The 14,157-nt window shown below is 35.7% G+C and overlaps 1 protein-coding gene across 2 annotated transcripts in view; it reads right to left on the reverse strand.

Annotated features, from left to right (window-relative positions):
• The window catches only part of FMN2 (formin 2), a 158,520-nt gene that overhangs the window by 111,245 nt on the left and 33,118 nt on the right, over window positions 1–14,157 (reverse strand). For both annotated transcript variants that reach the window (XR_011738305.1, XM_065835906.2), the window contains exon 4: window positions 10,982–11,043. Coding sequence is in view for 1 of the 2 variants with exons in the window: in XM_065835906.2 (XP_065691978.2) it covers window positions 10,982–11,043 (62 nt within the window). In the remaining variant the exon portion in view is untranslated. The remainder of the gene's footprint in view (window positions 1–10,981; window positions 11,044–14,157) is intronic.

Raw genomic sequence — 14,157 nt, forward strand, 5'->3', positions numbered from 1 at the left:
CCTAGCATGGGAAAAAAAAGCAAAATCTGAAAAACAAATAAACAAAAAACCCAACTGAACAAAAACCACCACCACAACACAAAACAATCACCACACACACACATAAAACCAACCAACCAAATAAAAAAACCCCACCAAACCAAAAAACCCAAACCATAACCAAACAAACAGAAAAAAAAACCACCAATATGCAGAAATCTTTAATTGGTGCAATTCAAACAGTTCAAGTAAAACACAGGATCAGCAGGGAGCACGGACCTTTGAAGAAAGACGCATGGATTACAAATGCCAACGTCTAAAGCTGGAAGGCAGAAGAAAAAGGTTTTGTTCAGATTCAGTTTTGTGAAGCTTCTGTTGCTGAACAGTTTGAATTCCTTACCCCTTGGCTAAGTGCATTTCAGAGGATAAGATACCAGTTCTTTACAGTTTCCATTTTAGCAAATAATAAAAACGGAAAACCAACTTGAGATGCATCAAAGATTAAAAGTTTTCTCTCTACAAGTTGTACAACTCTTAACTGAGCTGAAATATGACCTTAGGTTATCTGCAAGTTCTGCTACAATATGAATCTCCAAAGAATTTCTGTAAACTATAGACAAGACAAGATAAAAATCTCACAAAACCACTGTGCACCCTAGGAGGTACACAGCAGTAAGTATAATTACTGTTGTCTTACATAATATTGCTTTTAGTCTGCATAAATAGTATTTTTCAGCCTGATTGCCCAGAGAGTTTCAGACCTGATTAACTTTAAAAGACAAAACAAAAAGCCCCCCCAAAACCAACAAAAAACCCAAACAAACAAAAAAAATAACCTACAACAACAACCAAAAAACAAAACCAAACAACACACCACAACAAAAAACCCTCCTCAAGTCTTGCAGGTTCCTCTCCCAGCATAAATGAAATATCTTTAATAGAGAAGCATGAAGCAGTAAAGCAGTAAACAATCACAGAATCACAGAATGTTAGGGATTAGAAGTGACCTCGAAAGATCATCTAGTCCAATCCCCCTGCTGGAGCAGGAACACTTAGATGAGGCTATACAGGAATGTGTCCAGGCGAATTTTGAATGTCTCCAGAGTAGGAGACTCCACAATCCCCATGGGCAGCTTCTTTCAGTGTTCTGTTACCCTTACTGTGAAGAAGTTTCCTCTCATATTTAAGTGGAACCTCCTGTGTTCCAGTTTGTACCCACTGCCCCTTGGTGGTTGTCACCGAGAAGAGCCTGGCTCCATCTTCCTGACACTCACCCTTAAAGACTTCAAAAAAGGCTTACCCTTCCAAGTAACTTCAGTTAGCACAGAAACTGGTTTATCTGTTCTGTCACTTAACCAGTGTAAAACAAGTATGTAAATGAGAATGGGCATAGAAATAAAAGAGAGAAAAAAAAAAGAGGCAGTTAAACTTTATTAATTTTAATACAGCCTTATTTTGTCTATTTCTGCTGTCTTTTAGGTGTTCTGCTGTTGGTCTCAAAGAGACTCCTACAATAGAATCAGCTGCACTTGGGTCTTTCAGCAGATGCAGAGAGAACTAAAACCCAGCCACCTACGCCCACAATCCAAAAAGCAGCAGGCACCTTAAGAGTCAGATATTTCAGTTGGGAAAAAAACTGTTCTGTATTTATTTTCTGCTCAATATTTAGGTTGTTTACTGAAATTACTATCACATGATGAATCACTTCCTTTCTTCTATCACCTGCATTTATCATAAAGTATATTATCTCTCAGTCTAACAGTGTTGCGTAGTTTTCTTATGTATCCTAGCCAAGGTAACCATCCCTCTCATTTGGTTAAAACACAAAATCTGGCATACCTTGAACATTACTACATTGGCATACTAGAGAAAGGAGTTTTCTTTTTCACACCAGGCCATTTTTTGATTTTTGATCCAATTTCAGATTGACTGGCAATCCAGGAAGAAGTCATGCTGTAAACTGCCACATTCTATTATTTCTGTGTTCTTTATATACAGAAACTATACAAGATTTTTTGCTAGAAATAACAGTATGGATTCTATTGCCCAAAATGTGAACATTAATAATCTAAAACTGAGAAGAAACCACCTTTGGTTTCTTCTCCTGATGGTCCAGCACTAGAGATCAAAAAGAGGTAATGATTTTCCAGGTGAATTTTGCCACAGCTTGTTAAGCAACTGTCCAGAGTATGATAATCCTACATGGTACTTGCCCTTTTTATCCAAGAGTTCAGCCAGACCACGAAATGGGAGGTTCACATGTTGCTTTTGTTTCAGGCTTCCAGCAGGGAATAAGCAGCAAGAAATATCCACAGTAAGAATAAATCTTTGTAGAAAGGGATGAATACCCTGAAATATTAGCCTCCTGCTCACGACAGAAAAAGCTTGGAGAAATCAGAGTCTTCACAAATGTATCCATGAACATAGCAAGGGTAGGGGGCTGGAGGTCAGTCAGCTTCTCTAACTCTTTGAAAGTGGGAAGGCTCTATTAAAAGTAAAGCTGTATCATCTTGGGTGAGAGAACATTAAACAATCAACTACAATGAAGTCATTAAAGATGAGCTTTACATTTTGGGAGGTTAAGTAAATACTTTTGAGTATAAAGTACATTAGAAAAAATCATTTGTCTTCAGGAAAAGTTGAATATTGAAATTAATTAAACATTCAGGAATAGGTGGGTTAATTTTTATCAGTAGTATTTGGCTTTGAATATACCTATGAGTATATTCTCTAAAGAACAAATAAAAATATTTATTTAAAAACACAGAAAATAACAAAGTGATCTGACTGGTTTAACATTACTAACTCAAAATGGAGAACCTAATTATAACTGTATTTTGATCTGATTGTAAGTAGAAGCTAAATTGGTTAGTCTGGTTTTTTTATCCAAAACGTAGAAATTCTCAGCTTTATTTTTAAATTCTCATTCAAGCATGGCAATATACCATGGTTGTTTTTCTTTTTTCTTTTTTCTTTTTTTTTTAATTTTAAAAATAATTTTGCATATTTCTAAATTAAAGAAATATTAATTTTTATTATGAAAAGCATTTCTTGTCTCTCTTCCACACAGAGTCCTATAGAAATTTTTGGGATCTAGACCACTGTAAAATAGCAGCTGATCTTCAATGCTGAGAAAAATTTGAAAAAATTAATCCTTAGAACATGGCTGATTTTTGACTGGATGAGGTCTCTCAAATAGGTTAAGACAACTTGACAAATGAGATCAGTCTGTCCTGCTAGGAATGGCACAAGAAGAAAATTTCTTTCAGTGACCTACTCTTTGGAGACATGTTTTTATGGAAAAGGTAATTCTTCCTATCCAAGCCATATCTTGGGAAAGAATAGTGTCTCACATTATTGCCAAGGATTTTAGGTACCAACAAGCAACTCTCGTTAAAAGAAATAGGTTTCTTGGTTTCACTTTAATTTCTCCTTGTTTTCCCATCAATGACAAAAGAAAGGGAAATCTGTAAATCCTAAGTTGTCTTCCATTAGACAGAATTTGTAAGCCCACTGTTCAGGCATCGGTATTGCCTGAACCTTAAGGCTGGTACCTAAAATGTGAAAAAAGACAGTCTGGTTGTGTCTAAGTACAAAGCATAGTTAAAATGGAAAACACAGAATGCTCATTATAATTACTAAATGCAAAATTTGTTTTACACTCTACCATATTCTCATAAAAGTCTGTGATGTAGAAGCCATATGAACCACTTGAACTCAAACAGCAGTTTTGTGAGAATTTTAACCAATGCCTCTAAGTACACAGAGTTTAAATTAGGAGTAACTCACAGGAAATATATGTGCTTTCAGAGCACACATGTTCATCTTCTCAATCTGTTATCAAAACAACACAATGAATGTAGCAAGACTTATCATTTTACCACTGCCCAGGCAAAGCTGGAAGTATGGCTGAGTACTATCACACAGCCCCACGTGGAGATGAGCAAAATCCTAAGAAAACAATCTAACACATAAGCTAGCCTTGCTGGTGGGGAAGGGGCTGGGCAGCATGACCTCCTAATGTCTATTCAGCCCTAAATTATTCTATTATTTTTATGTTATTTCAGAGCTATAATTGAAGTAGCATGTCATGTATCAAAAAGGAAAAACAGAATAAAGAGCCTTTCGAATTTGAATGAGGACATAAGAAAAACTTCATCTTGACATTAACATCAAGAGCACAGATTAGAACAAAACAAATTTTAGTCTCACCATTGCCAGGAGGAATAGTGCAAAAATGTGCTATTGTCACTCTACTGAAAATTATACCAATGTATTGTTCCTTTTAAAGAAGCAAACATTGCCTTCAAGCAAAACAACAGAAGTCAATCCAAGTATTGTGAAGTGTGGATATAATACAAAATACTAACATTTATTCTGAGAATTAACTGCTTTTATTTTTCTACCACACAGGCTTGACATATTGTACTTTTTTTTTTTTAAATCTGGAGTCTATGATTTATATTCTACATATGTCAACTAATTGATAAAAATGATGTTAGGTGCACTTTTTGTTTTTATTCTTTCCCTAATTAAAAAAAAAATGGAAAAGATTCAGGATTATGGTTGAAGAAATGACAGAAAACTGACCTCTTTATTTAAACAGTGGTAATTCAGCAGCAAAACTTTTAAATTACCATTACAAAGACAGTCATCCAGAAGTCTTGTAGAACAAATTAAATATGTTCCCTTCACAGATTTTTAAAAAACTTAACAGTGATAGAACAGAACTTTCCAAACCTTTAGTGTTTCAGAGTTTTTGCTATTTTTAGGACAAAGTTTTACTATCTTCGAGAAATGCTCCAATTTCTAAACCCCAATCAGATTAAGCATGGTAAATGTGCGTCCTTTCCACAGGCTGACTTATTGATGACCAGAAAGCCACCACTTTCTGACTAAAAATAAATAAATTAATTAATATCCACACTGCAGGGTGTCTTCAGGACCCCCTGAGAATAACTTAGAAGTGCCTCGCACGGCCCATTAAAAATACTTAACTGCCATCTAGTGGCAGAGTAGGCCCACTTCTTTCTGGTGTCTTTCAGGATGTAATCAAACAGTTCTTGCCTCATTTCTATACTTCTGCTGGCATTCTCAACCTTGCTTCATGGCCTAAGAAATCCCAACACTATCAGAAGACTGTTTTAATCACAATGTTCAGCTACTAGTCATATAGGAAGAACAACAGACTGGAACAGACAATCTCTATTTAAATTATATTGAGATCTCATCTTGGAGAACCTCACTTCATAATTTAAGAAGCTTAATTAATTAACCAGCTACAGCTGCAGAACATGAAAAAAATATCTCTGTGCTTATTAGGCTTTGTAAAAACAAACCAAAAAGAAACCCAAAAGTTCCACCACACTTACACTGAAGAGTAAGTTCTGACATTGAGAATCAAAGACAGATTTCCATCAATAAAACTGGAAACCCCTGTGCAAGAACTCCGTTTCATGAACATGAACACAAAAGGCAGTGTATACCTGACTTGCACATATCATGTTCTGGAATTAAGTTTGACTGGCTGGACTCTCCCTGACTTCCTGAACAAAATGCTATGCACTGCAGCAGTTCCTGTGACCCCAGCAGCGAAGTCTTCTGCCAGGTTTCTATCATCTCTTGTTTCACATAAACTTTATTTCCCTTCTGTGCATTTTTGATGAAGCACAACTTATTCTCAAGGCTAACAAGAAAAAACTGTCTACCTACATATGCTTCCTGATGTTCACTCTCTTTAAGCTAAGACATGCCAATTCTAACCCCTATGCATTGGACTTACAGTAGAACACAAGATCTTGCACACCACATGTTGTAATCTGGCTTGATTTTTTGCCAGATAAGAAAGAAAAAGAGATTTATACCTCTGAAGTTCTTTAATTTTGTTTTCTGAGATTGGGTATGCTGGTGTGCAAGAAGTTTACATTGATACAGTTCTCCTTAAAACAATATATTCAATTCTATTTGTCAGGACAGAGATCATCAATTAGCTACAGTATTTACTTCCAAAAATGCAATAGGTACAGGCTTCACTATCGTTTGATAGATATGGAAAACTCAAAAAATATTTGCTTCTTTCATATTCCTTGCTTTCCTCAATGAGATAACTGAATATAGTAGATCCCTGTAAATGCCATACTTTTTAAAAAAAAACAAAACAAAACAAAAACCACCTAAATGCGTATCTTTTTTACCCTGCTGAAATCTAAGAATTCAGTAATCATACTTTTGTAGGAAAATAATTGTCTTAGTAGAAATGTTCATTGCCTTCCCAAGCCTTCTCTTCCTCCCTACAATAAGGAACCTGGCCAGTAGGAAAGGGACAGGAGAGGAGTGGTGCATGTTCCCAGGGTCACTGGATCCTTTTGAATGAATATCCCAAGAAAGAACATGTAAAATGATGTAGCGTAAAAAGATCCACAATATGGTTTGGGAGCTCATAAATGAAGATTTTCCAATTTTCCTCCCATTTCCGTTGAACACAATTTTAACCAGTGTCATCTACATTTTGCCTCTACCCTGATGAAAGTCTAGAGTGAAGAAAAAAGGTCCCTGATGAAAGGCTGAGAGAGAGGACCAGCAAAGTGTGGTATTCAGGAATACTCTAAAGAGACGCTCCAAGAGTCAGACTCCCAACGTTTTCAAAGTGAAAAGTATATTCAACATGGCAAAACACATCTTGTAATTTAAGGTTTTTAGGGCTAGAATTGTTTCCCTATTATATTGTTGGAAAGTGCAGTCACAGATCATACAGCATAAATCTGTCTTCAGTGCCTAAAAACTGCCAAAATTTTGTCTAGTTCTTACTACCAGTTGAAGTACATGCTGTTCCAAGAAGGCATATAATTTTGGTTGAGGTATTGTTTGCTGGTTTAAATGGGGTGAACCAAACCAAAGTGAACAATGGAGCCGGAAACATTACAGGCAAAAGAATTTTTTAATGGCAAACTCTCCTGTTGTAAACATAGTTTAAGTATTTGGTGTAAGCTATCTTATAACCAAATGGCTACAAATAGGAACAGCCTGGCAAAACCTGAGACAGGATTACTGGGACCAGTCATTGCCAATGCCATGAGGAAGAATTCATTACATCTGAATGCTGACCTTTAAATAAACATAATGAGGACTTTCTGTTTAAATTTGTGTGATACTCAGAATAGGAACTCATGACAAGCGATCAAAAAAGAAGAAATTTTAAATATCTAGAAAATAAGGCATATAAAAGAACAAGGAATTTAGGTGACTTCCGAACAACATTAGGTTTCTGGTTCTGTGATGACCCACTACTAACCAAAGCCTAGTTTTCATGTACTTATTTTACACATACAAGATAACCTTTTAAATTATTATTTTTTATTCACTAAGACTCTGTTTTTACCTACCAGATAAGCAAAATCAAGAAAGCCTGAAAACTGAGTTAAAATGTACGGAAAAATTGCAGGGGTACTATAAAAGATCAGGGGTGCAAAACAGAAAGGAAACTGGCTCTTGCACAACAGTACAGCTGTCAGATCCACACATCAGGTTTGAAGCTGGAATTTCTAAATTAGGACATGCAATTTGTCTCTTCTTCCTTCACTAACAGAGTGAGGCCTAACAAAGCTTTCTCTGTTCGTATCAGGAAGACTAAGAAGCCATTGCTGCTCCTCTTTGGCATTTCAAAACCATGACTTGAAATGGTTGCCAATTTTTCTTATTTTTCCTCTGCTTACCGATTCCTGAACTAAAAGCAAGCACACCTTCAGGCCCTCATTTTTAAATTGTAGTTTTTAGGAATTCACTATTTTAGACTTGAAAGATAAATGTGAAAAACGTCGAGAAGTTATGCTGCAAAACATGAAAGTTATGTCTAACATTGTGAAGGTAAGGAAACAGAGAGGACATATAAAGAAGCCCCTTCAAGTGGCAAGGAAGTGTAGAATCCAGGCTCTGTGTGTGTTACTTGTGCTTTTAACTACAAGATTCAGAATAATCTTCAATTAACTGTTTATCATGAAATAAATTACCAACATTGTGTTACATTTGCATGTGTTCCTATGTCAATATGAACCACCTCCATTTATTTTAGTAGCACGTGGAAAATGACTTTTCCCAGGGAAGGAAGAAGGAAGAAGGCTGTAAATAGAGTTAAGTTGATCAATTCTACACTAAAGCTTTCTTCTTTTTTCATGTATCAAAAGAAAAGAGAAAAATCACCTACTTGACTACATTCAGCCAATATTCAGTTTCTTCAGAAAGAAAAACTGTGCACATGCTACACAAAGAATAAAAGAGGCTAAATCTCCAACACAAAACTTTCATAGTATTTCATCACTTTCAAAAGGTCCGAGTAACAACAACAATGATTTGATCATAAATGATTTATCTGCAAACATGGTGAAAAAAGTTACTGTGATTGTCCTACTTTCACAGTATCACAGTATGTTTGGGATTGGAAGGGACCTCAAAAGATCATCTAGTCCAATCCCCCTGCTGGAGCAGGAACGCCTAGGTGAGGTCGCACAGGAATGTGTCCAGGCGGGCTTTGAATGTCTCCAGGGAAGGAGACTCCACAACCTCCCTGGGTAGCCTGTTCCAGTGCTCTGTTACCCTCACTGAGAAGAAGTTCTTTCTCAAATTTAAGTGGAACCTCTCGTGTTCCAGCTTGATCCCATTGCCCCTTGTCCTATCATTGTTTGCCACTAAGAAGAGCCTGACTCCATCCTCATGGCACTCACCCTTAATATATTTATAAACATTAATAAGGTCACCCCTCAGTCTCCTCTTCTCCAAACTAAAGAGCCCCAGCTCCCTCAGCCTTTCTTCATAAGGGAGGTGCTCCACTCCCTTAATCATCTTTGTTGCCCTACGCTGGACCCTCTCCAGCAGTTCCCTGTCCTTCGTGAACTGAGGGGCCCAGAACTGGACACAATATTCCAGATGGGGTCTCACCAGGGCGGAGTAGAGGGGAAGGAGGACCTCTCTCGATCTACTGACCACCCTCCTTGTAATACACCCAAGGATGCCATTAGCCTTCCTGGCCACAAGGACACAGTGCTGGCTCATGGTCAGATGTTTTTCCAGATGTTTTTAACAGATTGATATAGATACTGATATATAGGTAGAATACACTCAGCTGTTTGACACTGTACAGAAATAGTTCAAACACAGAAAAACACATTTTACCCACATACAGTTCCTCAAATTAACTAACTTCCACTCTTATTTTCAAAATAAACCAGAATGATGATGACATAATATAACAAAAACTTGAAATTATTTTCTGTAAGTGAGGTGATCATGCCTTCAAAACAAGTATTTCTGCTTTTCATTGATGAGTAATAATATAGAATGGAAGAAGTTCACCTTATTGTCATAGGAGATGAACACTGAGTAAAATGGATGGGGATCTCTAACAACACTATCAAATGCAATTAAGTAATTAGACAACACAGTAAGCTAGTTTAAAAAAATAATAACAACAACAAATGATAAAAATAAAAATGTACAACCACAAAAAAAAAAAAACAACCAAAACACAACAACAAAAACAAAACCACCAAACCCAACAACTTGAAGCAAATGTTATTTGTTCAAGTAAGCAGTGTTCTAGTGGTGCTGTTTAAACTTCATTCTCATAGCAAAAGAATCAGTTTCTTTTAGGTAAAGTACATAAGCATTCATGAACCTATTCCCACTAATTACATTTCCAATAAAAGGTCTTTTTATATAGGCTGTTTCTTGTAATGACTCAAAATCCTAGAGACAGATTAAATATTCTCCTTACATACAATATTTTTGTGAAAGTATGGGAAATAGTTCTGTTGCACAAGAAACACTAGAAAGCAATGTTACTAAAAGCTGAGTGACTGAAACATAAAAAAAAAATAGCATGGGACAAATATATTTTCAACTTAAAATATTGCGATGGAGAATAATTTGGTGCTATTGTTTTAATTAATGTGCTCTGGTTTTTAAGTGTTCTTAATTGTAGAGGTAGAAGAATCCAGGTAACTGACTAGAACTCCTTTAATGTTTGGCAAGATAAAAGCCACATACCTACGCTCCCCACCCATGCTCATAAAATACTTGATTGAACCTGAACTGAATTTGCAGGTCTATGATCAGCAACACACATTTCACTAGGCATTCCTTGTTTTCTCACTCAAAACCATATCACCGGTCATTTTCACAAATACTACTCAAGGCAGTGATGCTTGAACCATCCAGTCATTAAAGAACAAGCAAACAAAAGAAACCTGAAACCCAAAGATAACCCACAAAAAATAAACCCCACCAACATTTAAGAAAATCAGAACTTTGCCTTCCTTGCCATGACTTCCAGAATAATTGAATACTCTCATTCACTGGTAAGTCTGGCACTTCAGAACTTTCATAGACAATAAGCCTTTTGAGGACACAAAATTTGAAGTTTCTCAACTCCAGGAAACTGCACCACATTTACAGGAGAATATAACATGAATGATGACATGTTAACAAAAGAAAAAAAAAAAAAAAAAAATCAGGCTGTTTTTATGTCCAACCAAGACTAAGTCTCCACTGTAGCAGTACTACATTATCTCCTTTCGAGGTCCAGCATGGCACCCTAAATCTATTAGTCTTTTACCTATAGGCTTCAGTGAAGAAATAGAAAAAAAGAATCTCTGCCACTGTTATTCACATGAACCTTTGAAGATCAGGTAATATAGCCAGATCTTTTATTGCTATTCCTTAGTAACACCATCAGACCTCCAGAAAAATGTGTTAATTAAGTTATGAGTGAAGCAAACAATAACATTTCACAAGAATCACCTTAGGCTGGCAGGAACCTTGAATCCCTGTATGTAGATACTCTATGGAGCACATAAGAGGTTTGAAATAAAAATTCAGAATCAAAACCACATTCTGTATTTTGTTTGTATTCAGAACATTCAGTACACAAAACTATTGCAAAAGTGTCTGAAATACCACTTTACCAGTCTCTTTTACAAAATGACAAACAAAACACTTGTTAGAATCTTACCTGTACCCGTTGAACATCATCTATGCGCTGTTTCTCTGTTTTGAGGACAGTAGATTTCGACTCTGAATTTGAAAAGAAGATACACATTTTTAAAGTTCCGTGTAAAAATCCATTCATCTTTCACATTAAGAATTTCATGCCAAGAGGGCAGAGTTAGAAAGAAAACCACGTTAACTGTCCCACTTTCCAAATTATTCATCTAAAATTAAATGAACAGGTTGTATGCGTAAAGCCAGCCTGATCTCAATTTGCAATGTATGTATTATGACTCAAGATTAAATGCTAGCATCTTAAATGTGTAGCGCATAAAACTTGAAAAAGTCCATTTTGATTGTCAAAATTTCTGATTCATGGAAACAATTACTTATGGCTCTATAATATACATTCCACAAAGATCAAGGAAAAGTTCTCATGCTTGTTCTTCCCTCCCATTTTCATTAAGAAGTATTGCTGTCCTTAAGGTTTGCAGATGGAGTCTGTTCACGAAAGGACCCATGAGCAGACTGATGACTGTTGTTGTCGTCTTCATATCCTCCTCTGGCCCTACCATTAAACTTTGAGACCTGCACAATAGCACAGTGATACAGATAGAAACTCACATTTTAATCATGTACTTCCATGTAATTGGTATCACTACTGCAAATACATTTTGAGAAATCTCACTTTTACCCTAGCTTTATTATTCACTGTCTACAGCACCTCAGCCTTACAAAGTGATAGTTTGGGACTGCACACTTATTGCGTAAATGTACAGACAAAGCTTCCCAGAACTGGCAATATTCAAGCTGAGGATACAAAACTAATTCTTCACCTTTGTACTGAATTTCACATCCTCTCTTACGGGCTTAAAACCAGTATTAATTTGACTTTATGCATTTTGTCCACTTTACTTATTTACATTGAAAAATGAAACAGCAATACTTCATTCCAGTAGTACCATCTTCAATTATTTTTTTACTTTGGAATAACTACTGAGAATCCTAATAAATACCTAAGCATTCCTTCACTTAATTTCTGTCTTTAAATGAAGAAAAAAAAAATAGTCCTGAAATGATGGTTTTAGATTGAACTACAGATCTCCAACTATCACTGTGAAATGAAAAATCAAATATCAGTGGGAATAAGAGGCTTTATCTGTGCATTTTACATGGAAAATGAGAATCAAAACCTATTACCACTCCCCAACTAGATTTCCTTTCTTATTTCAAAACCTGGATAACAATTATTCTTTCTACAAATACTAGCCTTTGAGATCTGTGTTTTGATAAACACATTTCAATTCGTATCAAACTGAAGTACAAAAGAAATTACATTAAAACCTTGATTATTGTAGTATTTATTTCAGTGAAAGACATGTACTGTAGATTACTGCATTATTTCTACAGTGCCGTATTTTGATTGACTGTTGGTTAAAAGAAATAACATACTTTTGTGCTGGAAATGACACAAGCATGTAACAATTCAATACACGTTCAGGACCCTCAAGTCTTTTGGTAAGCTACTGCAGAGAATAACAGAGTTATTTTTAGTTTATGTATGGAAGAGAGAGAGTCTTGCAGGTAAAGCACAGGGTTTGAATTAAAAGCTCTGGTTTCTGTTCTGACCATTCTACAGGTTTTTTCTCTGACCTTAGAGAACCTCACTGTGCCTCACTTTCCCTGCCTGATAGGAGATTACATAAAAAAAAAAAAAAAAAAGAAAACCCTCAGCAGTTGCACAGCACACAGATCTCTAACCAGCTTAGTAGCTACTGCTAATGATGCCTCTTTAACTGGTTATTGCCTAATTTTGTACACAGGACAAGAATAGAAATATTTTTCTTATACCTGCTCAGAGAACATGTGCATTCCACATTATTCTTATACTTTTTAGGGATACCAGTATATACAAGTATATACTATAAATATATATTTATATACACACACTTATATGTATATCTGTTGACCATTTGCAGGAAGAGTGAAGCAGCAAAACAAAAAAGAACAAAAACAAACAAACAAAAAAAAAAACACAAAACAAAACAAAAAAACCCCCACAAAACCAAAAAACCCAAAGAAACAAACAAACCAACAAACCACCATTACAACAAAAAAGCTTCCCTTTAACCCAAATGAAATATTTTTTCCTCCTTTTTTATTAAACAGAAGAAATAAATGTCTGGAAAAGTCTAGTTTTGTTGAACAGACTTAGATTTTGGAGCATAAACCCACACAGTGCTGGGACTGTTTCATTTTGCAGGAGAAGTTGTATTATCTTTGGTTTCTGCCCACATGGTTAGGACAGTCACATGGGAGACAGGATGACAGGGCTCTAGTGCCTGCATATTCGCCTTTTCTTATATTTTAAGTAGAATAGTGTCATCAGCAAGGCATTAAAATAACTGAATTTCAAATACTCTGTTGTGTTTAGATTCAGACAACGTGCTGGGGTGCGAGAGTGGTAGAATCAAATACCATAAGAAGTGACAGGAACAGACTTCTGATATTCACATGGAAAATTAGTGGCATACATATCGATCCTATTAGTAATATTGACTTATTTTCTTCAAAAGCTTTTCTGAATTCAGAACTGAAAAATGTTTTTGGCACAAGCACCTGCAGACTTGAACCCAGGTTTTTAATAAATAAACAACATAAAAAATAACAAAAACTGAAAAAAAATATCCTAGGCAATCTGACAAAAAAAACCCACCACACAGACAAAATAAAGCCCTGACCACTGTAATAACCCTTTCCTCACACTCAACAACTCTGCACATGACACAGAGCACACAGTAAAACTATCTAATATACACTCTATTAAACAGATGATTAACTACTTTGCTAATTTAAGAACAGGTTACTTAAGACCTTGCAGAACTTCCTCTTTTATTATTATATATAATGCAAAATACAGCTACTCTGCACACAGTAATTTAAATCCTTTAAAAAAATGCTTTCCCAGTCCATCTTTCAAATGAGCATACACATAAAATAATTTAGTTACAAATCTTGGGGAAGGTGTTTATCCTTCAGGTTCCACCTGAAACATCACTCACCTACAGGTTCTTCCACATAGCAAGCATGCAAACAATCAAACAAAAAGTTAAATTCTTTATCTACCTGAATTGTATTCAGAACAGACATAATTTTTCCTTTTCCCTCCATGCCCTTCACTGCAAATCACAGCAAAAAACC

The sequence above is a fragment of the Patagioenas fasciata genome, chromosome 3, assembly GCF_037038585.1.
Source record: "Patagioenas fasciata isolate bPatFas1 chromosome 3, bPatFas1.hap1, whole genome shotgun sequence".
NCBI classification, from domain to species: Eukaryota; Metazoa; Chordata; class Aves; order Columbiformes; family Columbidae; genus Patagioenas; species Patagioenas fasciata.